Below are 23,255 nucleotides of genomic sequence, written 5' to 3' on the forward strand. Positions count from 1 at the left end.
GTCAGATGTAAAGGAACAAATCAAAAGTAAAATGCCACATCTGTGTGTTGAAGCAAAACCACGTGTAGCTTTCACTGTGGCCCTGAGTCTGAACTTCAGTAATGTATGCTCAGTTCTTGATGACTGCCCTGTTATCTTACACTGCAACAAGGAGAATGATATGTTTAATGTGATAGCGTAAAGTGAATAGGGGAAATTGCTGTTTCATGATACTCTTGTATTCAAACAGTTCTCTGGCTTAATTTTTCTTAAATGTTGAAGTAGGTAGTTGGCAGCCCTGTTGGGCACCAAATAAGTCTGCTGTTATTGAAAGATAAATATCTTTCATGCCAGCCCATGAAAATATTAAGGTCCACAGAGAAATTGATGTAGCGAGACTAGCCCGAGTATCTCAATCTACAGGATTTCCCCATTAACGTCAAGTATACAATTTGTGCCAGTAGGATACAATTTGCAGCTAGTTTTATAGCTTATTGTCAGAAAAGTAATGATAGAAAACAAACTAAATAATTTTTTGGGTGCAATTGTTTACCAAGTTCTGTAACTGTTTGCTGCATAAATTTGTAATGGCTGTTGTGAAACTGCAAATGTTTTGATGCTTTGTAGTGTAGCGATGTTCACATTGAAATCTTTTTTAGCAATAACCCTAACAATGGGGCTTCTGTTTAATGAATTTGAGATCCAGATCTTTTCCTCTTTTGATTGCATTTATTTTGCTCATATAATTGGTTTCTGTCATGTCATGGAGTATTAGATGAGTTAAATAAAGTAAGAACCACAATGATTGATTGATTTTTTTTTTTTCTTTCTGTACAGTGCAAATTATTTGAAGAATAACTGAAATTGGGACGAAAAGAAAGCAGAACTCAGGCCCTGCATTTTTGCCCAAGTATAATGCTATAATCACTAGTGTCCTATCATGTTAATGTTAAAAGTTACCAGTCTGATTGCTCAAATAGCAGGACTGACATATGAAGAGAGACTGGATTAGTTAGGACTATATTCACAGGAGTTTAGCAGAATTGGGGGTTTGGGGGGGGGGGGGGGGGTGGGGAGGCGGGAGGAATCTCATAGCAGTCTCTCAAATTCTAAAAGGAGGAGTCAGGGTAAATGCAGAAACTATGTTCCTAATGCCTGAGCAGCCTATAACCAGACTTTACAGTCTAAGGATAGAGGGTTAGGCCGTTTAAAACCAAAATGAGGAGAAAGCCCTTCACCCACAGAGTGGTGGACTGTGGAATTCTCTGCCACAGAAAGCAGCTAAGGCCAAAACATTGCTTTCAAAAAAGAGTAAGAAATAGTTATTAGGAATAAAGGGATCAAAGGGAACGGGAGAAAGCAGGAACCTAGTGCTGAGTTGGATGAAAGACCATGATCATATTGCATTGACAGAGTAGGCTCAAAGAGCCGAATAGTCTACTGCTTTTGTTTTTTATATTTCTATGTAAAAGAGGGCCAACTGTTGAGTAGACCTTTTTTAATTAACTGATTTTGAGATGTTATGACATGCTTAAGTAAATTGAGTAACCCAAATTATTTCAAATTTAGAAAGTTGTTTTAAATTGGTTTACACAGGAACTAAGGCAGGTAAATAGAGTTAAGATACAAATAAACCATGGTGGAGTAGACTTGAGAGACTAAATACCCACTCCTCTACCTTTTGGTGTTCCTATTGCATGTGTGCAAGGCATTGTGAGACTATTCTCCTTTCATTCATGCAAAATTCTAAAGTGATGCTGATTTGGTTTCAGTTGTATTACTAGTAAGTATACAAATGTGCCTCAATAGCAGATAATATTTGGTACATTTGCATTAATTAAAAGAAAGATAGTCATTGCTTGCATGTTTCCAGTAGTTGTAAAGACACTTTGACATTTTAATATGTCTGGTACGGAGTAATAAATAGGCAAAACATAATCACTGTTTTTACAGTGGAATGAGTGGTGTATTATTTCTACTCCATTGAATAGCCATTTTTTCCATATAGCTTGTTTGCCCTGGATATAGACATAATATCCTGCACTACACTGAATGATGCCTTTATGTGTCCTGCTAGAACATAGTGTTACATGATGACATTCTTGTTTCCTGGCACGGGTGGGGAAAAACCTCTCCTGAGCGCTGTCGGCTTTTCCTTTAGTTGTTAACTGTAAATCTGTAAAACTACTAAATTTCAACATAAATTGAACCGAAGCTTGCTAATAGAGACTGTAGGCTGGAATTCCCCTGAGAACAGCTGGTTCTATTTTAACGTTTGAAATTGGTACCAGATAGTCTACAGACTTAACAGCATTTCACAGTCCTCCCAAATAATACTTTTGATGTTTCTTACTCTGAGTAATTCTTCAGTCTTAGGCTACATTAAAATTGTGGGGGGTGGGGAGGAAGTGGGGATGGAACTGTGGTACTAATTGTTAATATGTTTTCTGCATGATGTCCAAATTAGTTTAAAAGTAGGAGTCTGAAATCTGAACAGTAGTTTAAAAAGAATAACTTGAGGTATTATCATTGAGACTGAAATTTTATTTGGAAATCTGCCTCATCCCCATAAATGTTTGAATATATAAAAAACACTGTGCAATTAGGTATTGTATGTATAAACACAACCCTTGAGGTTATTTTAATACTCTTTATATCTTGGCCGCTGCATAAAAAGGCACTTTGTGTGGCCATTTGATTTTTCTAGAATTCCAAAATCAAGTGTTTGAAACAAGTGGTCTATATTAGACAGGCTAACATTTTTAAAAATTAAACAATGTTTAAAATGCAATAGGTAAAGTTTTTATTTCAAACTTTACAACTGCGTCACATTTTGCTTACCCTTCAAATGGCTTTTTACAGATTGCATAAGAACACTGCATGAAATAAGATAAAGCTCATCAACAGCATTCATTCCTTTTGGCATCTTGTGAGATTGTGGTCAACTTTAGCATCTGAATAGATCAAAGTATATCCGTAAATGAGAAAATATTTTAATTCTGTAAAGGGCGACAAATTTTCTTTTTCTGACTACAAACTAGAATTGAAATTGGACATTGCTATTTTGCTGAAATACCAGGAGGGTTTTGCAAATTTAAAAAATCAAATGGGATTGTGGTGGACATTTTTAGCTTTACAAGATAGTTTTGCTTTTGAAGCAGTGAAGTTAATATATTATTGAGACCGAACAGCATCTTTGTGTCTTTGGTTAAGGAAACCTGCCTAATGACAGCCATGGATTTATAACATTTAAAAGACTAGTCCAGTTCAGTTTCTGCTCAATGGTAGCCTTCGTAATGGTAATGGTGGGTAAATTCAGCAATGAGCACCAATAACACCATTGCATGCCAAAGGGAGATGGTTAGAATCAGTACAGTTGGAGAAGATAATTGCCTGATACTTGCATGGCAAGCATCTGACTTAACACTTAGCAACCCAATTCTGACTCTTGTCCAGCTATTTCTACATTTGGATGTGGCCTATGTCAGTATTTGAAGAGTCATGGAAGAGTGATCATTGTGCAATCATCAGTGAATATCGCCACCTCCATGTAATGGTGGAACAGTGTTTTTGATGAAGCAGCTGAAGATGGTTGGGCCTAAGACACTACACTGAGAAACTCCGGCAGTGACATTCATGCTCTGATCAAGGCTGAAATGAGGCCTGAAACATGTAGCCCTAACAGAATGCAAACTGAGTGTCAGTGAACAGGCCCCGTCTGAACAAGTGCAGTTTGGTAGCACTGTCAACAATCTCTTCCTTCACTGATAATCAACTTAGAATGACAGTTGCCTGGGTTGGATTTCTCCTGCTTTTGCTTGATTGGTCATACCCAGGAATTGTCCAGGTTGGGTGGTGACCAATGTTATAACTGTACATTCAGTTCTGCTTTAACGTAATAGTTCTGTTCTTGTGCAACCCCGTGTGATAAGAAAATCGCGTAATAGCAGCACCACTTATGCTAATGGAGCTGGAATCATGTTATAACCAATACATGCTTTTAAAAATTTGCATGATAGAAATATTGACCCAATTTGTCAATCGTGTTATAGTGAATTTGATTAATGAAATTCTGTTGTAGCAGAATGACGTGCTAGAAAAGCTAGTCTAGGAGCTTGTTGTGTTCTGGAACTTCAGAAGTCTTCAGTATTATTGCTAGAATGTTATTTGAACCCCTGGTCTTTGCTGTATCCAGTGCCTTCAGTTGCTTTTTGATATCACAAAGTGAATTAAATTGCTACAAGACTGACATTGGTGATGTGGGGTTTAAAGAAGGCTAAAATGGATCATCTACTTTGAATTTCTGGCTGAAGACAGTTCCAAGTGCTTCAGCCTTGTAACTTGCATAGATGTGCTAGTCTCCCCTATCATTTGGGGATGTTTGTGAAGCAGTCTTCTCCAATGAGTTTGGTAATTATCCACATTATTCATGACTGAATGTGACTGGACTACAGAATCAAACTCCTGAGAAGGGATTGAAATCTGAAAAGGTTTTGCACTGTTTTGAGTGTATTGGGAACCATTGATTATGGAGTGAAACTTGAACCCTTTGAGATTGAATCAGCCGCTCTTGTGGAGGGAAATGTTTTGCATGTGGAGAGCTCAGATAAAGTGGCTACAATGCCATCTAATGGTCAGATTTAAAAGCTCTATTGATCAGATTTTCTCTTGTGGCTCTGTACCATCTTTTATCTACAGATAGCCCACAGTTGAACAGTGAGGTGTAAAGTATTATGATGCAAAATAATACTATTTGTTGAACATTCAATATGCAGCATAGTATTTACATTTTTGTTTTATGGATATTTAGGGTCCTAGAAATTAAAACTTTTCTACGGAATAAGCTGCTGGAGGAAATGGAAGAGGTAGGTACCAGTTAGAACATTTTAAAAGACATTTTGACTGGTACATGGATAGGAAAGGTTTAGAGGAATATGGGCCAAATTCAGGAAAATGGTACTAGTTCAGTTTGGGAAATCCTGGTTAGCATGAACGAGTTGGGCTGAAGGACCTTTTTCTGTGCTGTATGAATACAAGATTTTTAACTTCAGACAGTCAGGAATTGACACAAACAGTAAGAAAATCAATAATAGGATTAGAAATGATTTTGAACAGAGGAAATACCTACATTGAAGGTCCATTGTCTAAATTTTCTTACCTTCTCTGAAGAGGTCTATAGTTAGTTATTTTGTTTTGACTTTTCTATGATAACTATGTAATTATCCTCAAGTATAAAGCAATTATGTTTCTCAATTTCTGAAGTTACCTTTAAGTTTTCAAGGACTCTATTTTTAATACAGCCTTTCCATACAAGATCATGGTCATAGACTCATTTGCAATACAGGAGGAGGTGATGCAGCATATTAACACTATACTGTCTGTCTGTGGCACAATCTTATTACCAGGGATCCCACTCCCATTGCTCTGCAGGTTCATTTTCTTCAACTACCTGTTCAATTTACTTTTGAAATAATTGATACTGTCTAATTTCAGCATCCTCATCATAGCAAGTTCCAGGTCATTGCTGCTTGAATAAAGATTCCTCTTGTATTTCTTGCTCAAAAGCTTTAAATCTTTATTTTCCTGTCCTGTGGCATGAGCTAATAGAGATAATTTTACCATGTCCATCTTATGTAGACGTTTCCACCAATGTAAAGTCAGGAAGTGGGGATGTTCGCCTATGATTGCGCAATGTTCAGTGTCATTTGTAACTACTCAGATGCTGAAGCAGTCCATGTCCAAATGCAACAAGATCTGGTCAGTATTCATTCTTTGGGTAGCAAATAACATTTGTACCACACAAATGCCAGGCCGTGACCATCTCCAATAAGAGAAATTAATCCCTTACCTATCTATCTCTGTTTTAAACACACTCAGTTGCTTGACCACCACAACTTTCGATGGCAATGTATTCCACATATTTACCACCCCCTGTCTGAAGAAACTCCTTGTCATCTCTGTTCTCAGGGGTAGTTCTCTGTACATCTACTCTATATTCTGTATTCCAATGAGATTATCCATCATCCTCCTAAACTCTATCGTGTACATAATCAGAGTCCTCAACTGCTCCTCATATGACAAACTTTTCATCCTTGGTTGATTCTTGTAAGCGTCCTCTGGATCCCCTTCAACACCAGCAGATCCTTAGCTATGGAGTCCAAAACTGCTCTCAATATTCCAAATGTGGTGTGACCAGAGGCTTATACAGCTTCAGCAGTTCATCTCTGCCCTTGTATTCTAGTACTCTTGAAATGAACACTAACTTTGCATTTGCCTCCTTAACTGCTAACTGCATTGTATGTTAGCCTGAACAGAGTTTTGAATTAGGACACCCAAGTCTCTTGTGCTTCAGATTTCCGAAATCTTTCCCTGTTTAGAAAATGGTCCACGCCTCTCCTTTCTACCAAAGTGCATCATCTCTCACTTTCCCACATTGTATTCCATCGTCCATTTCTTTGCCCACGCTCCCTAGTCTGTTCACATTATTCAGCAGCCTCTCCACTTCCTCAAAGCTACCTGTCATGCCACTTATCTTGTGTTATCTACAAACTTAGCAATAATGTTGTCAATTTCCTTTTCCATAAGCCTCAGTTTTGTTAATATATCTTCTGAAAAAATGCTTTAGAATTGGATGCAAAACTTTTTGTTTTGTGATAATTTGATTTTTTAATATTTTCAGAATGATCCAGATCTTTGCCTACTGCTTAGTTATATTGTAACAGCATAAATTACTGCTTAATATGTGACAAAATCAGGTATTTTGCATCTAAAATTTTGCTGCATCCATTGTCTTTTCTGAACTAAATGTTTTGATACATCACATCAGAGTTTGAATTGGTTTTGGGCTAGTTTGCATAGAGAAAGCCCAAAAATGTTATGTGGAGCAAAGTTTGTGTATGTACGCAGATATCTGCACTAGATGCACATGATTCCTTGTATTTCCTGTAAACTTCAAAGTGGACAATGGTTGTCATTACTGTCATAAGCTGTAAAATATAGGCTATTTCTCGAAAAAGAAAGCCACCAGGAAGTTGGAAGAGTGGTTGATGGTACACCAAAGATGAGCTATGAGTTTTAAAAACAAGTAGCACTCCTTGAAAGGTACCATTTCATCGGCAATGAATTGAAATCACAGTCATGCACTACAGCTTACATTTTTACTACAGGAACTTTATAACTTGATCAAGAATATCACAACTCGTATGTCATCATGGAAAAGTGAAGCCTATCATTCATTGGTTCAGTGTCAGATCAAATTCTTTGGATCCATTTTCTTTATCTTCTGGAATTTCTTGCTTAAAAATCATTTGCAGTGTTTCAATAACACCTCATGAAAGCGTTTTCTTTCTTTTGTTGTCCTTGTAATAATTGAGTTTATGCCTGTTGAGCTTTGTTCATGTACCAGCCAGTTATGTCTGATTTATGAAAGCATCAAAAAAGAGAGTTTTCTGCAACACTGAAGGAGAACAGATTAATAATGAACTGCTGATGTTTTAAGTTGACGTTTTACATGATGTGGTGTTTTGTAGTATTTGTATCTCCAAAAAAGCTGTCATTCTGGTCTGGATTTTTTTGGAGTTGTGGAGATGCTGCACATCTTCCAAAGTCGCAGCCAAGATCCAGATCTGCAAGTCCCAGCCCAATCTCCAGTGGATTCTGTTTTCACCAGTATGGAAGAGGGGTATGGTGTGAATCTCTCAGGATAGAAACTCACACTTAGCGGAGTCATTTGAACTCTATGTTGAATTTCATATAGCCCATTTTCACCTTATCATACGCTTTAAACTGCATGTTCAGAGTAGTTGTAACTGGTCTTGAAGGATTCATAAGGTCTGCAGAACTAAAAACTTCATTTTTAGAATGCCGTGAATGGGCATTTTTCTTAAATAGTAATGGCTATAATAGATATTTTGAACTTTAGTTCACCTCAGCATGGCCCTTAGAGTCTTCCCATGTGTTAATTTGGAAGGTACAATCACAACAGTGGTGGGTGACTTGGCATGAGTTGACTTAAAGATGGCAGAGGACTGTAGTAGAGGCGTGGGTTGACATGAGGGACCTTTTTGAGTTATTGGTGAAGGTTATTCAGGCCTTCCAAAGCAGGCGTAGCACACAGTGGGATTTTCGGACTCCCTTTGCTCAACTCAGAAGAAAAAGTCCTGGTACTAGAGTTTGTCACAGAACCTGAAGAGCACTTTATGTTCATTTGTGTATATATATAAATCTTGCAATTTTTCTGTATAATACTTTGCCTTTTTCATTGCTTTGTGTCAACTTGCCTCAGTTGGTAATACAGCAGTCTCTGAAATAGATACTTATAGGATTCAAGCCCTTGTTTGGATTCAGGCAGACAATTTCAATACCATCTAGTGCAGTATTGAAGTGTAGTGCCATATCAGAAATGCCATCCTACAAATGGGGCATAATCCAGAGGTTTTAGGTACAAGCAATGCTACATTATCATTGGCAGAATGTGACATGTTCTGATTATGGAGCATGTCATTTGACCACTTAAGCAAAGGAATGGTATTGGGGAATGCTGAATTTTCGAAAATAGTTGAACTTGCCATAAAATATAATTCTGACGGATTATTTTACCATAAGCAGCTTGTGTTAAATAGAAGCTAGTATTTATTATCAACAAGATCGTATGAATTGGGAACTGTGACAAATAATTCTCTACTAATGCTTTCATTATCAGATTCAGCAGTGGGAGCATAATCTGGAGAAATTTAATGTGGATCTGTTCCGAATGCGTTGTTACCTGGCGAGCCTACAGGGAGGTGAGCTACCAAATCCTAAGAGTCTCCTTGCAGCTGCCAGTCGGCCCTCTAAATTGGCACTTAGCAGACTGGGGATCTTCTCCGTCTCATCTTTTCATGCTCTGGTAAGGATTGGTTAAGAAATTGAGAGACATTTAATTTTGTTTTCTATCCTTCTCTTCACCCACAGTCATCCCTTTTGATACTCAATACAAAATTGAATCATTGTGTACAAACAACACTGAAAGTATATTATGCACGTTGTAGATAGTAATATTGGGCATATAATATTGAATATAAATTGAATGCATTTAATGAAAGTGCTAGAAGATAATAAATGGAAACCCTATATTTAAAATGGGAGATTAAAACATGTCCAGAAAACTCTAGACTAATTAGCTTAACGCTGTTGGTAGGAAAGATATTAGAATCTTTGCCCAGATGTGAAGAAAGCATCTGGAAGCTAATGAAAATGGGCATGGATTTCAAATGGGAAGGTTTGACCAAATGTAATTCATTGTTTGAAGAAATAATGAGGGAGATGCAGGATATCTGTCTTATTTCAAAAGAAATTAGTTGATGTGGCATGACTCATAAAGTTCCACAATCTATTTGTGGGCGGCACGGTGGCACAGTGGTTAGCACTGCTGCCTCGCAGCGCCAGAAACCCGGGTTCAATTCCCGCCTCAGGTGACTGACTGTGTGGAGTTTGCACGTTCTCCCATGTCTGCGTGGGTTTCCTCCGGGTGCTCCGGTTTCCTCCCACAGTCCAAAGATGTGCAGGTCAGGTGAATTGGCCATGCTAAACTGCCCGTAGTGTTAGGTAAGGGGTAAATGTAGGGGCATGGGTGGGTTGTGCTTCGGCAGGGCGGTGTGGACTTGTTGGGCCGAAGGGCCTGTTTCCACACTGTAAGTAATCTTAAAAAAAACTAATCTAAAAAAAATCTATCTATTTATTAAAAACAACGTTTTTAATATTGCCAGTAGGGTAATTAAAATGCACAATCCTATTAGATCAGTTCATTGTTTGCTGGTCCTAATCAAATGAAATCAAGTCCAGCTTTGCTGTAAGAAGTAAATAGCCACACTTAACATACCTTCCATGTCTTATTTCAGTTTTCTTACCTGCGAACTAAATGTATGAAGGAAAACAATTGTATAGAAATGAAAGATACCAAGGTGTAAGAAAGATTGATGACATGTGATACCCTTTGTTTTATTTTCTCCTATGAGCTCGCAAAATTGAACTTATTCATTAGTTGTTTGCATGGTGTCTAATAGTGAGTCATAAAATGAAAAACATTTCCACTACATCACTTGTCTGGTCAGCCCATGGAAAGCTAATGTTAGATAAATGGAAATGTTTGTTGTGTCTTTCAATAGAAAAGATTAAACTTTACCCTTTGTGACAGAGGAACCATTTCAAGAACACTGTTGAAAATAAGTGCATTTTAGTAAGAACTGAGGCTGGACCACTGAATAAATAGTTGTCTGGTCATTATATGGTTGTTCTAATAGCATGGGTAATCTTTGCGTTTTGATGAGATTTTCTTTTTTTTCATAATTTTGGGTAAAAGAGCTAATGGATCACTCAACTTAATTCTTCTATTGGCATTTCATACCATTGTATGCCTTAGAGATCTACTTAATTTCCTGAAGGAGGAGAACAGGTTTCAGCAGTTCAGGAAGGCAGCTCATCACCACCACCACCTTGAGCAACTAGAGAATGGAAATAACTGCTGACCAACCAGCAACGCACACACCCCACGATTGAATTTTTAAAAAAACACAATGTTGTATTAATTTTCTCCCTGACACGGCTGCCCCAGCCCCAAAGTACATAATTTATTTTATATTCATTCATGAGATGAGAGCATTGTGGTCACATCATTTATTGTCCATCCTTAATTACCTAAGAATTACTGTACTGCTCTGGGTTTGGAGTCACATGTAAGGAGGGCAGATTTCCTTCTCTAAAGGATAATTCCAAAATGCTCGGAGATGTTGAATGGGTTAAATGATAACTTTATTATCTCAGCAGTTGAGTGATCATTGTATTTTAAATTGTGTTTTTAGTTCTTTCATCCTAATGCCCTTCAATGTTTTTCAACTGGATGTATGTCTTAATGAATTATTTCATGCGGCATTACCTTTTTCTACCCCATGTATTAGGTTTATATTTAGGAGAAAGCTCAGGCTGCACAGTAATGATGCAAGTTACATATCCACACTATTGATCTGTTTATAATTTAGCGCTCTACATTTTCTGTAGAAATGTGTTCTACATGTTATTCTTAAATGTGATTATCTTGAGAAAAATGTGGTGGTGGAGAATGTCAAATGATTTGAATCCATATCATTCCTCGTGTGTAGTTTTGTTAAATTAAATAATTCTTACTTTGTGATATCACAATTGTTGTGACTGTGTTCATGTTAATATATTAAGTGTTCCAACAATTGATTAAATTTATTTTACGTGCCCGTATTCTTCTGCCAGTGGTCACTAAGACTACCATTTCAATCTAAACCAATTTAATTTCAACTTGGACTCAATCCTACTTTAGGGCAGTGTGCACAAAATTAATAGTTGTAGCTTTTTTAAAAAAAAAGTAATTCTTGGGAAATGGTAGGAAGAAGTAGTCCATAACTTCAATTGAATCTAGATAGTACGCTGAAAAACTATGTAAAATTTATGCAAAGTGTGTCTACCAATAATTGCTTAATGTAAGAATGTCCCATGGAGTGTGTTCTACCAGATACAGTATATCTGTTCATCATGCTTTTTAATTTACTTGCTACTTCTCTCAAATCACCACCAGTTCCATTTTTGAAAATCCCATAACTGCAATTGTGACTCATAGTTTTTGCTCTTCCCAATCCTTTTAATAGACCATTTACTTTATTGGTGACTTCTACACAGGGATCTATGGTGAGCAGTGGGATTATTTTTGATACACTGCTGCAAAGTGCCAAAATAAGCACAATGGGCCTTCTGGCTGTTTCTGTTGTAAGCCCTTATGATTTATCTTTGAATATGTAGTTCGCTGACTAAGAAATCTATATTTGTTATGTTTCAAAGTGGCTTCTTTGACCATTTTGGCTAATTTCAGCAATACATGTGGCTTACCTGCTAAAAAACAACTTTTCATAGCCCATTCTACAGAACTTCCAATTAAATTAATTTGCAATTTCAAACTTGGTGACAATGTTTAGTAAAAGTAGCAAATATAGGCACCTTTAAAGAGTTTAAACACTTTGTATGGCACTGTCAAAGTTGTGGTATTTTAACACTTTGACTTGATGGGATGCGTTGGTGATAAAGTGAGGATAATTAAAAGTCTAGAGTCTTAACTTGACAGTGATGTCACACATTTATTGAGAAGGTTCCCCATCAGTGTCAGCCTACTTTGATAGGTTTGTATTCTTAATAGCTGATGAATGCTAGAAAAAGGTTGTAGTACCTGTTAGCTCCCCGAATTAGAATTAGGATTAAGATTCGGAATTTTAACACTTTTATTAATTCCCACCATCTTGACATTGTTTGTTTTGGGAAATAAAGTATCCACAAAGCAACTTGAGAATTTATTTTATAAAATGATTCCAATTCTATTTTAATCTTGAATTTTAAAAAATTGTACTGTTTTTTTAAACAAAAAAATTCATTTAATCTTTTTGCATTCTCAAAAATTGCCAACTTTAAAGAAAATTAGTATGACTATTGAAAATCTGAAGTAGAATGAATTCTCTTCACATGATTTACTTTTTCTTTTGAAGAATTGTTCCAGAGATGAAGCAACACTTCGAAAAAGAACGTTGTCCCTGTCTCAACGATTAAGAAGTAAAAAGGGTTTGTTCTCTTCACTGAAGGGGTTAGACGATCTTGGAAGGAAAGGAAAAGAAAAGAGACCCCCAATTATACAGGCATGTTTTCATTTTTCAACTCAAAGTAAGATTCAAAAGTTTTCTTAACTGAATGTCCTCAAAGTCCCTGAATTATTCATTGTGTTTTCCTTCAGCATATAAATATAGTGTTCCATATGGAAGAGAATACCTTAACACAAAGAAAGAGACTATTGGATGTTTAGTATGGGTGAGGGAAAGTATTTATTTAAACAGATTAAGTGCAGTTGAATTTCCGTCATTCAGCTTATTGTTTACTATTGCCATTTTTGTAGGAATAGGATCTTGTGTTGCTATTTTGGCTCTTTGTGATGTAGGATGAAGTTTTCTAATCTCCAATTCTTTGAAGAACTTCTAGAAACCTGTAATATTATGTAATGGACAAAATTGCCCATCAACAACTAATACACATGTACTCTTCATGCCAAAAGAACCAAATACCAAATTTATCTTGTAGATGAGATGTATTGAATTTCCTATAACGAAACATTTACTAACAGGGATATTGATATTAAAGTATGTGTTATAATTACAGGAATATGTCATGATGCAAATTAATCTTGCAGAAGTTAGTAGATAGCCAGTACATCTGGTCAATTCCTTGACTATTACAACTTATTTGTTGAGCTGTGTATTGAATTTCAAGTCACTTACAACATTTTAGGTGGACTCCTATAGCCTGAACAACATGAACTATGATGAGAAATCTGGGAGAATCACGTGAGAAATCCAGTGTTGGCATTCTAAATGTTGGGAACAACTGGCTGCATTTTTCACTCATTTTTCTGGGCATCAAGACAAGTTTCTCAATTGGGAATAGCAAGGTTCTAATAAATAGGGATTATTGCTTGTTGAGGAGAAAGTGAGGTCTGCAGATGCTGGAGATCAGAGATGGAAATGTGTTGCTGGAAAAGCGCAGCAGGTCAGGCAGCATCTAGGGAACAGGAGAATCGACATTTCGGGCATTAGCCCTTCTTCAGGAACATTCCTGAAGAAGGGCTAATGCCCGAAACGTCGATTCTCCGGTTCCCTAGATGCTGCCTGACCTGCTGCGCTTTTCCAGCAACACATTTCCATTATTGCTTGTTGTTGACCTCATTAACTATCACCTTATATGCAGCCTCCTATTTAACTCTCACCACAAAGAAAATAAACATTGACAGATTCTCGACAAGAAAGTCAGAGCAGGAATCTGATAACTCCAGCTTGTCACTTGCTCCTTCACTCTATCTTGGACACCTTGTACCAGCATCTCCACGAATACTCGATGGGCTGTGGTTGCACGTGTTCCCCATCCACGAGCACTGGCATCTGACATCTGCCAACCTCTTGGAAGTCTCATGGTGTCTCTCTGATCCACTTCCTGGACACACCAACTTCTAAAAGCTGCTGTATGGAGGACACTGGCAAAGAACATTGCAATGCAGTGACATGTATCCACCTCTCTGTGGACAGGCTGCACACTCGCTGTCTTGATGCTCAATGTCTTTGCATCAGCCTACATGCTGTCAGCATCATTGCCATGCCTTGCGTCTTAGCATAGTCTCAAAGCCAGGCAGTTTGTCTTGCTGGTCAATAGGACAGATATAATGCACATCACTGTGCTACATCAATCTGTCATCCTCCTCGTGTGCCAGCAGCTTGCTTGGTAAACAGATTGCATGTACTGCAAGTGTCAGTCCATGAGTTCCAGCACAGTAAGTCAAGAACGTTCTCTCCAATTAGTACAGGAATTAGCTGTTGTCAGGTGTCCAGTTGGAGTGTTCTTAGTGTGCGTCTGGAGTTTGGGCTGGGAGACATGGTCAGTTCATTTGGCTGCATAACAGACCTGGGGAGTAACACTAAAAGAGCTGGGGAGATTCTCTGTCTGGGGCTGTCTGGTTAGGTCACCTAAGGTGGTGGGCCACTGCCAATCTGTTGAATCATCCAGCAAAAGCCAGGGGGAATGATGGAACAAAGGAGGCCACTGCTGTGGAAAAGAGATGAGGAACCCAGTACATAAAATCACGTTCTATTATTTGGAACTATCTTCAGGAAGTCCCAAGTGAATGATACGTTTCTGCCTCTTCCTGTGGTATCCTGCATCATGAATGCTAATCTTCAGTCAATTTACTTCACACGATTTTAAAAAATGGTCAAAGGTACTAGATGCTACAAAGACTATGGATCTTAATGGCATTCTGCCAGCAGTGCTGAAGAATGGCTACAAATGTGGCTAATTCTGGAGCACAAACTACAACTTTAGCATCTACCCAATAATGTGAAAAATTACCCAGTTATGCACTGTTCACAAAAAAGCTGGATAAATTCAATCTAGCCAGTTACCACCTAATCAGTCTACTCTCAATCATCAGCAAAGTGATGGGAGGGATTGTCAACTGTGGTAGCAAGTGACCCGTTTCTTGCCAGGAATTTGTTCATTGCATGGTTTGGGCTCTGTTAGGATGACTCAGCATCTGGGATGATTACAGCCTTTGTCTAAATGTGGTAGAAATTATCATGAAAGAGAAAATAAAATGTACTTATGACAGATGTCGAATAGGAAGTCCAACTAAAAGTCGGATTGAATATAAAAGGTTCAAAGCGGAGGAAGAGCAAATCAGGGAAGCCAGCAGCAAGTATGCAAACAACTGGCAGCTAACTTATAAGAAATTGTCAAACTCTTCTTCATTAAGTAGTAAAAAAAAAAGTGCGTGTGGCTGAAGTATGAAATAAATATCACCTTATTGAACAAAGATGATGATGGTCATGGTGAAAGAGGTGGAAATGTCTCTAGTAGGGTTTGATTTTAAGCAGGTGTTGATATTGGATAAGGTTGTCTGTACTTAAAGTTGACAGGAGACTGGATGCGATTCATCCAAGGATACTGAGGGAAGTGAGAGTGGAAATTGTGGAGGCACTAGCAATAATTTTTTCAGTCTTCCTTGGACATGGGTGGTTTCAGACAACTGGAGAATTGCAAATATTGCTCAAAAATAAGTGCAAGGACTCAACTTACCTGTTTAACTTTGGTGGGAAAACCATTTAGAAACAACTAGAAACAATTCTGAACAAAAAAAAGTAGTCACGTGTACCAATACAGGTTAATTAAGGAGTGTCAGTATGAATTTCTTACAGGAAAATCAGGTGTAACTAGTTTGGTTGCACTTTTTTGAAAAGGTTACAAAAGAGATTCATTAGTGCAATTAATTGATATGGTGGAAACTGAGTAATTGCAATTGTTAATGGATGCTTTTCAATTTGGAAATAAGTTTCTGTTACTTCCCCGAGGATTCAAATTAGGACTCTTGCTTTTCCTAATATTAATGATTGGACATTTGTGTGCTGGTCCCAATTTCAAAGTTTGCAGATAATATGCAACTTTGAAGGTGGAAGCTTTTTAAACTGTGAAAAGGATAGACAATAGACACATTAGAGAGGTGGCAGATGAAGTTTAACATGGGGATGTGTGAATTGATGCATTTTAGAAGGAAGACCATGGAGAGAATATAAAACCAAGTGTACAACTGCAGCAGCAGAAGGACCATCTTCTGTTGTACTTGATATGACTCCAACCAATGAACCTTGCCCCAGTTCCCATTGACTTCAGTTTCTCCATGATTTCTTGATATCACATGAAGTCAAATGTGACCTAATGTGGCAGGACAAATTGGGAAAGCAGGAAAGCTTAAAGTATCTTAAGTTTTTACAACCGGGAAATAGAATACAAGAGTATGGGTATGTTGAACTTGTGCAAACAGTCCAGCCTCAGTTGGAATATAGTCAGGTTCTAGGCACTTTGGAAAGAATGAGAAAGAATCAAAGAGACTGTGCAAGAGATTTACAAATTTGTTTCCAGACTGAAACTTCAGTAAAGAAGGTAGTCCCAATTCTCCAATCTTTTCCCACTTGGAGGAGAGAAAGCTATGAGGAGATTTGATTGAAGTATTCAAAATCTGTAGAGTTTGGAACAGTAAACTGTGTTAAAATGTTTGCACTCATGAAAGGACTGTGATTGAGTGGGCACAGACTTCAAGTAATTAGTGAATGAAACTGAAGTTGATATCAGGAAAATGCTTTGCCATGAATTGATCAGTTTGGGTCTGGAATGAATTGCTTGAAAGTAGTGGAAGTGTATTCAATTGAGACATTCAGTAGGGAATATGACAGTTATTTGAAAGGAACAACATGCAGGAAAAAAACATAAGAAAGACACTAGGTTAAAAATAAAACTCATTTGGACAGCTGCTTCTATTACAAATGACCAAATGCTGCTTCCTGCACTTTGAGCTATGTAATTTTTGGACAAGGAACTACCCTTGAGGTGAGAGGAAAGTAACTACCCTCAACATTAGTCCGCATTTGACTTAATGTGCTATCAGGAAGCCAGGAGGAAACTAAAGTTGGTTGGAGTCCGACCGAGCACAAAGATGTTTGTAGTGGTTGGAGGTCAATCTGTGGGCATTGCAGAATTTCTTCAGGGTAGTGACTAAGATTGAATCATCTTTAGCTGTTTCATAGACAACCATCATAATGTCAGACATGGGGATGTTCACCTGATAATTGCGCAATATTCTGTCTCATTTGTGACTGCTCAGAAACTGATATAGTGCATGACTCTGAGCGAAACTTAAGACCACAAGAAATAGGAGCAGGAGCAGGCCTTTCAGCCCCACAAACCTGCATTGCCATTCATTAGGCTTATGGCTGATCCCACATTCCACATGTCTACTTTCCTTTGTTTTCCCTGTAATCTCTAACTACTTCTTATCAAGAATCAGTCTATCTTAGCCTTAAATATACACAAGGACACTACTCTCATAGCTTTCTGTGGCAGGGAGTTCCAAAGGCGTTCAGCCATCATAGATGAAATTCTTAATCTTGAATTAGTGCCCCTTTATTCTGAGACTATGCTGGACTCTCTCATGAGGGGAAACCATCCTCTCAACATTTACCCTGTTAAGTCCCTTAAGAAGCCGATATGTTTCAATAAGATCGCCTCTCATTTTTTTAACCTCTAGTGAGTAGAGTCCCAGCCTAATTAGTCTTTGTTCATATGACAATCTCTCCATACCAGGAATCATCCTAGTGAACCTTCTCTGAACCTCCTCCAATGGAATAGTATCTTTCTGTAAATAAGGGGACCAAAACTGCTTACAATATTTCAGGATGTGGTCTCAGCAGTACCTCAAACAGTCACCGTAAGACTTGTCTACTCTTTATAGTTCAATCCTCTCGAAATAAGGGCCAACATTCCATTAGCATTGCTGATTACTGCTGCACATGTATGCTAGCTTTGTGTTTTATATACAAGTACCCCTAAATTGCTTTGTGTTACAACTTTCTGCAATTTTTCTCCATTTAAATAATATTCTGTTCTTTTGCTCTCCTTTCCAAAATTAACAGCTTCACATTTTGCCACATTATACTCCATTTGCCAACACTTTGCCCTCTTAATCTATCAATATCTCTCTGTAAACTGTATGCCTCACTACCTTACTTTCCACATTTTTGTGTCTGTAAATTTGGCTCACTCTCTACCACCAATTCACTATCTACAAGATGCACTACATTAACTCACTCAAACTTCTTTAGTGATCTCTGTCATTTTAAACAATAAAGAACACCACTGCTTGCAAGATCTCCTAAAAGCTGAATAACTTGGAACAATGTCACAGATTCTTCAATGTCAGTCAAAATTCTGCAACTCCTTTAACTAAAATTCTGTACCTCCAAAACATGCACTGCAGTGGTTCAAAAAGCAGGCTTATCTCCACCTTTTGGGGGGAAATTAGGATTGGGCAACATATGTCCCAGCCATTATTGCTCATTCCCGTGAAAGAATTTAATGCAAAACTTTGACAGTCCTTATTCAACCAGAAATGTCATGCAGACCTTTTTTTCATTGAAGTACAGACTTTCTAAATAATTTTCTTGTGTGAACAAAACGTTATGAGTCCTGATATCAGACAAGAACTCAGCACTGTACTCTGCTGTCACATATGTAGTTTTTTCCATCACTAATGCCATTTTTGGGCATTTGGAGTCTGTGGAAGCCTTGTCACCCACTCGTTGCTTCCTGTTCACAGGTCCACACCTGACTGCAGCACTCCTAACTACTTGCCATTCTGCTCATCTTACTGCCCCATTCTCAACCCACTTGCCTTCCAGTCAGTGCCCAGCTCTGACTCCTCTCGTTATCCATCTCACCATTATGCATACTGAAGCAGCAAGAGTTTGGAGCAGAGTGAGTTTATGTGAGTTCTTCATATTTTAAAATTGTACATAAATCTCTTGATTTTGTAGTGGTTGTAATGAAGTCCAACCATTGACGTTTCATTTTTAATACCATGCAACTCCTCCACTGCCCAAAGAAAGGCAAAACTAATTTTGCAGCCTTCTCCTCAGCCATAGGGTAGATTTCTTTTCTTCACTATAAAGTATTTAGTCTCCCTTTTATCTGTTGATTCAAAATTGGTCACTATTTTCCATACAAAGTTTGAATTTAGCATTAATAGTATTTACAGAACACACATTTGAAAATGATAGTATTAATTTTAAAAACAATAACCCGATTAGACAGGGTCTGGATTGATTTTGTCAATCTATTTCAAATCTTCCAGCATTGTAAAAAAGAAAAATTTGTTTAATTGTTACGTGCATTACTACATACCAATAGTCAACCAGTGAGATGGAGGCATTAATTCTTAATTAGGTAATCATTACCAACTAACTTGACATTTTGACTCTTCTGACTTTTAAATGGTATACTTAACAAATGGATTATTGTTGAGGTGTTGATTGCTAAGTGTACATTGATTTAGCAAAATCCTGAGGTTCTTAAACAACTAAACAGTTCAAGGCTATAATGGTAAACTATCTTCTATTTCTGGCACATCTTTTCAGCCAGTGCGTTCATGGTTATAATGCTACTTTATAATTTTGTTCTGGAAAGGATAGTCTGAATGTAACGAAAGCACAATAGGTAACAGATGCTTTAATTCAGCTCTATGCCTTAAATTTAAGTATAAAAGTTGGTGCAAATTTCAGTTTTTCTGGTAAGTTGACATATTTGATTCTTACGTTGATGGCAGTTAATGATGTGCCAGTATTAACACTAAACTAATTTCTTTATCTCCTCCAATTTCTCCTCGCCTTCCTGCCACCCCATTCGCACCTAAACAGAAATATGTACTGCAGAATGTGCAATCTAAATGTAAATTACAGATTTCCATTTAATTGAAACAGGACCATCCGTAAGATGGCCCTTTCTGTGCATAATTACCTCCTTGCATTCCATGAATGTTCAAAATTTTATATTTAAAAAAAAAGCACTGGTAACTTGAGTAAAAATAAAGTCAGCAACAGTAATTATTTCAAGTGCAAGATTACTATTGTTCAGAACTCTGATATACTTGATAAACTGTTATTCTTAGTATCATGCTGATATTCAGCTACAAGTTAAATGTTTTTGCCATGTTTCTGTAACTGCTGCTGTAATTACTTTAGATTTTTGAGTGCAATGTCAATCCGGTCTATGTTCCCTTACAGTTACTATTGACCTGCAATATTTTTGATGAGTTGAGGGAGCTGACATATCATCTGTACTTTGTGAATACATGCAGCAAAAGAACATTTCAGTTGTTTTGCAAATTACCAAATACGTTTAGTAATAATATTCACAAGATTTCCTTTGTAATATGCATGACTCCCCACACATCCCCAGACAGTTTCATCACATGGATTACCTGTTTACACTCCTTTCTATCCCTACTAAAAAATGTTAGAATTGTCCCCAGTATGTCCCCTTACTCAGTGTTTTATAGGAACTTGAAACACTATGCATATGTTTAATTTTCAAAAGCAGTCTTTTATTTCTCCATGATGTGTTATGTGGTTTGCCCCTTACATTCTCCTGTCTGTAAGCATATTAAAGAAGGGTCTAAAATGAAGTTGAAGTAATTTTTGTTTTGCATATTTCATTTAGCTTTTGAGTTGCAGAATTTCTGAATGTTATATCTTTGAAAATTTGGGCCTGTAGTTCCAATGTGATTTTGAAAATAATCTAGGGGTGGATGTTTTTTTCAAAAACAAGATAGACATTTTAAGCAGTGCTCAATTTACAGCTTCCAACATGAATGGCACTTTTATATGATTTTAGTGATTTTTGGAATCACTTTTTTTTTCAAACTAATAATACCGAAGCAGAAAGTGAAATATAGAGTAAAATATCCTTTATTGTCACACTTGCTCCATTATACAAGTAGAGTGAAAGGTTTTACAATGTCTGTCTCTTAGGTTCTTATACCTAAGATGGCGCCATAAGTACAAATCTAGGATACAAAAGAGGAGTAAAAAGTAGTTGCACTGCTTTACAGACTTTAAAGAATAAGTTAGAAGTAAGACCTTGCTGGTAAACATTACATTGTATCAGCTCAGCACAGGGCCTCCACACGTGGTCTGATCTCCCGCACCAGACCCCAGTCTAATAGCCATCCCTGCTCTACTCCAAGCCTCCAGTCTGCTCTGTACCGGCACTCAGCTGCTCCAAGGTAAGTTCCAGGACTGCTTCCCCCATGCTGGTCTCTGCCCAGGGCTCTCTCCACCATGTGCTGCTCCGGGGTTCATTGCCTGTGCCTGCTGCTGCTCCAGGATTTGCCTCTGGGGCTAAGGGGAGAGAAAAAGAGAGAGAGAAAAAGAACAGGCAGAGACCACAGGAGCTCTGGCAGCCATCTTGCCGCAAAATAGCTGATCAGACTGTAATTTTTATTTGGTAACTCTGAAATACTTTGATCAAACGTGAATATGGGTTTGTAACAAATGTGGGTTGGTAGAGCATGTGAGAGTGGTGACAATATGACTTTGTCACATTTAGGAAGGAGTCTTAAGGGAAAAATTCTTCTTTATGCATATAATACAGAACTGTTACCATGTTACAAGAATTAATTGTCAATGTGTAGTAATAAGTGTGGAGTAAACAGTCCCAATTCATCCAGTCTTGCCTTAGTGAGCTATCTATTCAGTCATTGCATCCAGACAGTGAAACATTTCATCTTGTTTATATATTTTTTATTAAAACATTTTAAAAAATATTACAACAAATCCAAAACTAGACAATTCAAAATGGTACAAAGAAAAAGCACAGAACTACATTTATGTATAAATACGTATAGATTATGTATACATATGTTTTAAAAAAAGGACCCACTAAATACATAATAACTAACAGCTAGACACTAACTAACAGCTTGGTGAGACAAAACAATAGCTCTCAACCATCGAGAGCATTAATTTATATGTATTCATATGTTTGTAATTTTTCCTCTTTGGGTATTAGATTCATTTAAACAATCGTTACGGCTATATAAAAATCCTTATTAATGTGGCAGACAAATCTGTGCCCAGATAATCCAAAAAGGGCCACCGCATCTTATAGAAATTCTGCTTTATGGTGCACCGGACTTGTAAGATAATCTAAAGGGATGTGCTCCATGACTAGCTTACGCCAGTCCGACAACCCTGGAGGACTTTCTGACACCCACCCTAACAGAATATCCGGTCTCGCACAAAAAGTAAGGATACTGAAAAGCTTTTTTTTTGTGCGTATCTAAAGGATGTACATTAGCCAGGTCAAGAAGAGGAGATACTTTCTGTCCTCGAGACCCCTTCTATTTCACCTACCACTGCGCTCCAGTGAGTGAGAGCACCTGTACTCATTTTGCACTTGGACATATGAAAGATACTCCCACTTTAAATTTTGAGACATGATCTGGAGCTAAGTGGACCCTGTGGAGAAGCTTAAATTGCAAAGCATGGGGGTCCTATTGCAAATTGAGATGCTTCTTGCATTTTCCCAGATATCTTCCCATGTCTCAGAGGAGATCTCATCACCCAGCTCTCCCTCCCATGCCTTACAAAGCCACTCAGTCTCGTTCAAGGAGCCCTCTCACAACAGGTGATAAGGAGTGCTGACAGAAAGTGTGTTCTTAGCACTAAGCACTCTCTTCTCTGTGTCAGATCTATAGGAGTCAGTTAGAAATGTAGTTCTTTAAATGAAGTCCCTGGTTTGAAAAAAAAAGGAAGAGGTCCCTGCTAGGTGATTCGTATTTCTGAGCTAACTGGTCAAAAGCCATCAGTGTGTCCCCCTCAAATAGGTCACCTAGGCAAGACACCCCTAGCTGCCCAAAGTTTAAACCCTGAGTCCATCATCCCTAGTTGAAAACCCAGCATATGTATGGATGTAAGAAATTATGATTTGGCAATATTGCCCTCCATGCTTCAACAGTATCGATAATTATTGGTTATGGCAATATTCCTTAACTGCCCTCATTTTGTCCAAGAACAATAGTAAAGGGGCACCCTGCCTGAGAAGCTTCGATGTCTAACTATGGTGAGAGCGGGTCCCCACAGGCCCAGTCTCTCTCGTAAGGTAACAAAGAGTTTTTAATAGTTTTTAATAGTTTTTAGTATCTGGAAGGTGCACTCCTCCCAGTCTGTGGGATAGCTAATTTAATAAGGGGTCACTTCCTCAATGCCAGATGAAAGAACTGAACCAACTGTTCAGTCTCTTGAATATTTGCCTATTAAAGATCAAAGGGAGCATTCGCATAGGGTACAATAGGCGGGAGAGAATAT

At 37.7% G+C, this 23,255-nt stretch overlaps 1 protein-coding gene across 6 annotated transcripts in view; it reads left to right on the plus strand.

Annotated features, from left to right (window-relative positions):
- Positions 1-23,255, plus strand: part of LOC122552912 (rho guanine nucleotide exchange factor TIAM2) — a 370,627-nt gene that overhangs the window by 176,071 nt on the left and 171,301 nt on the right. For all 6 annotated transcript variants that reach the window (XM_043696131.1, XM_043696135.1, XM_043696133.1 and 3 more), the window contains 2 exons: positions 8,681-8,866; positions 12,516-12,662. In XM_043696131.1, the coding sequence (XP_043552066.1) occupies positions 8,681-8,866; positions 12,516-12,662 (333 nt within the window). The remainder of the gene's footprint in view (positions 1-8,680; positions 8,867-12,515; positions 12,663-23,255) is intronic.

The sequence above is a fragment of the Chiloscyllium plagiosum genome, chromosome 9 (genome assembly GCF_004010195.1).
Source record: "Chiloscyllium plagiosum isolate BGI_BamShark_2017 chromosome 9, ASM401019v2, whole genome shotgun sequence".
NCBI classification, from domain to species: domain Eukaryota; kingdom Metazoa; phylum Chordata; class Chondrichthyes; order Orectolobiformes; family Hemiscylliidae; genus Chiloscyllium; species Chiloscyllium plagiosum.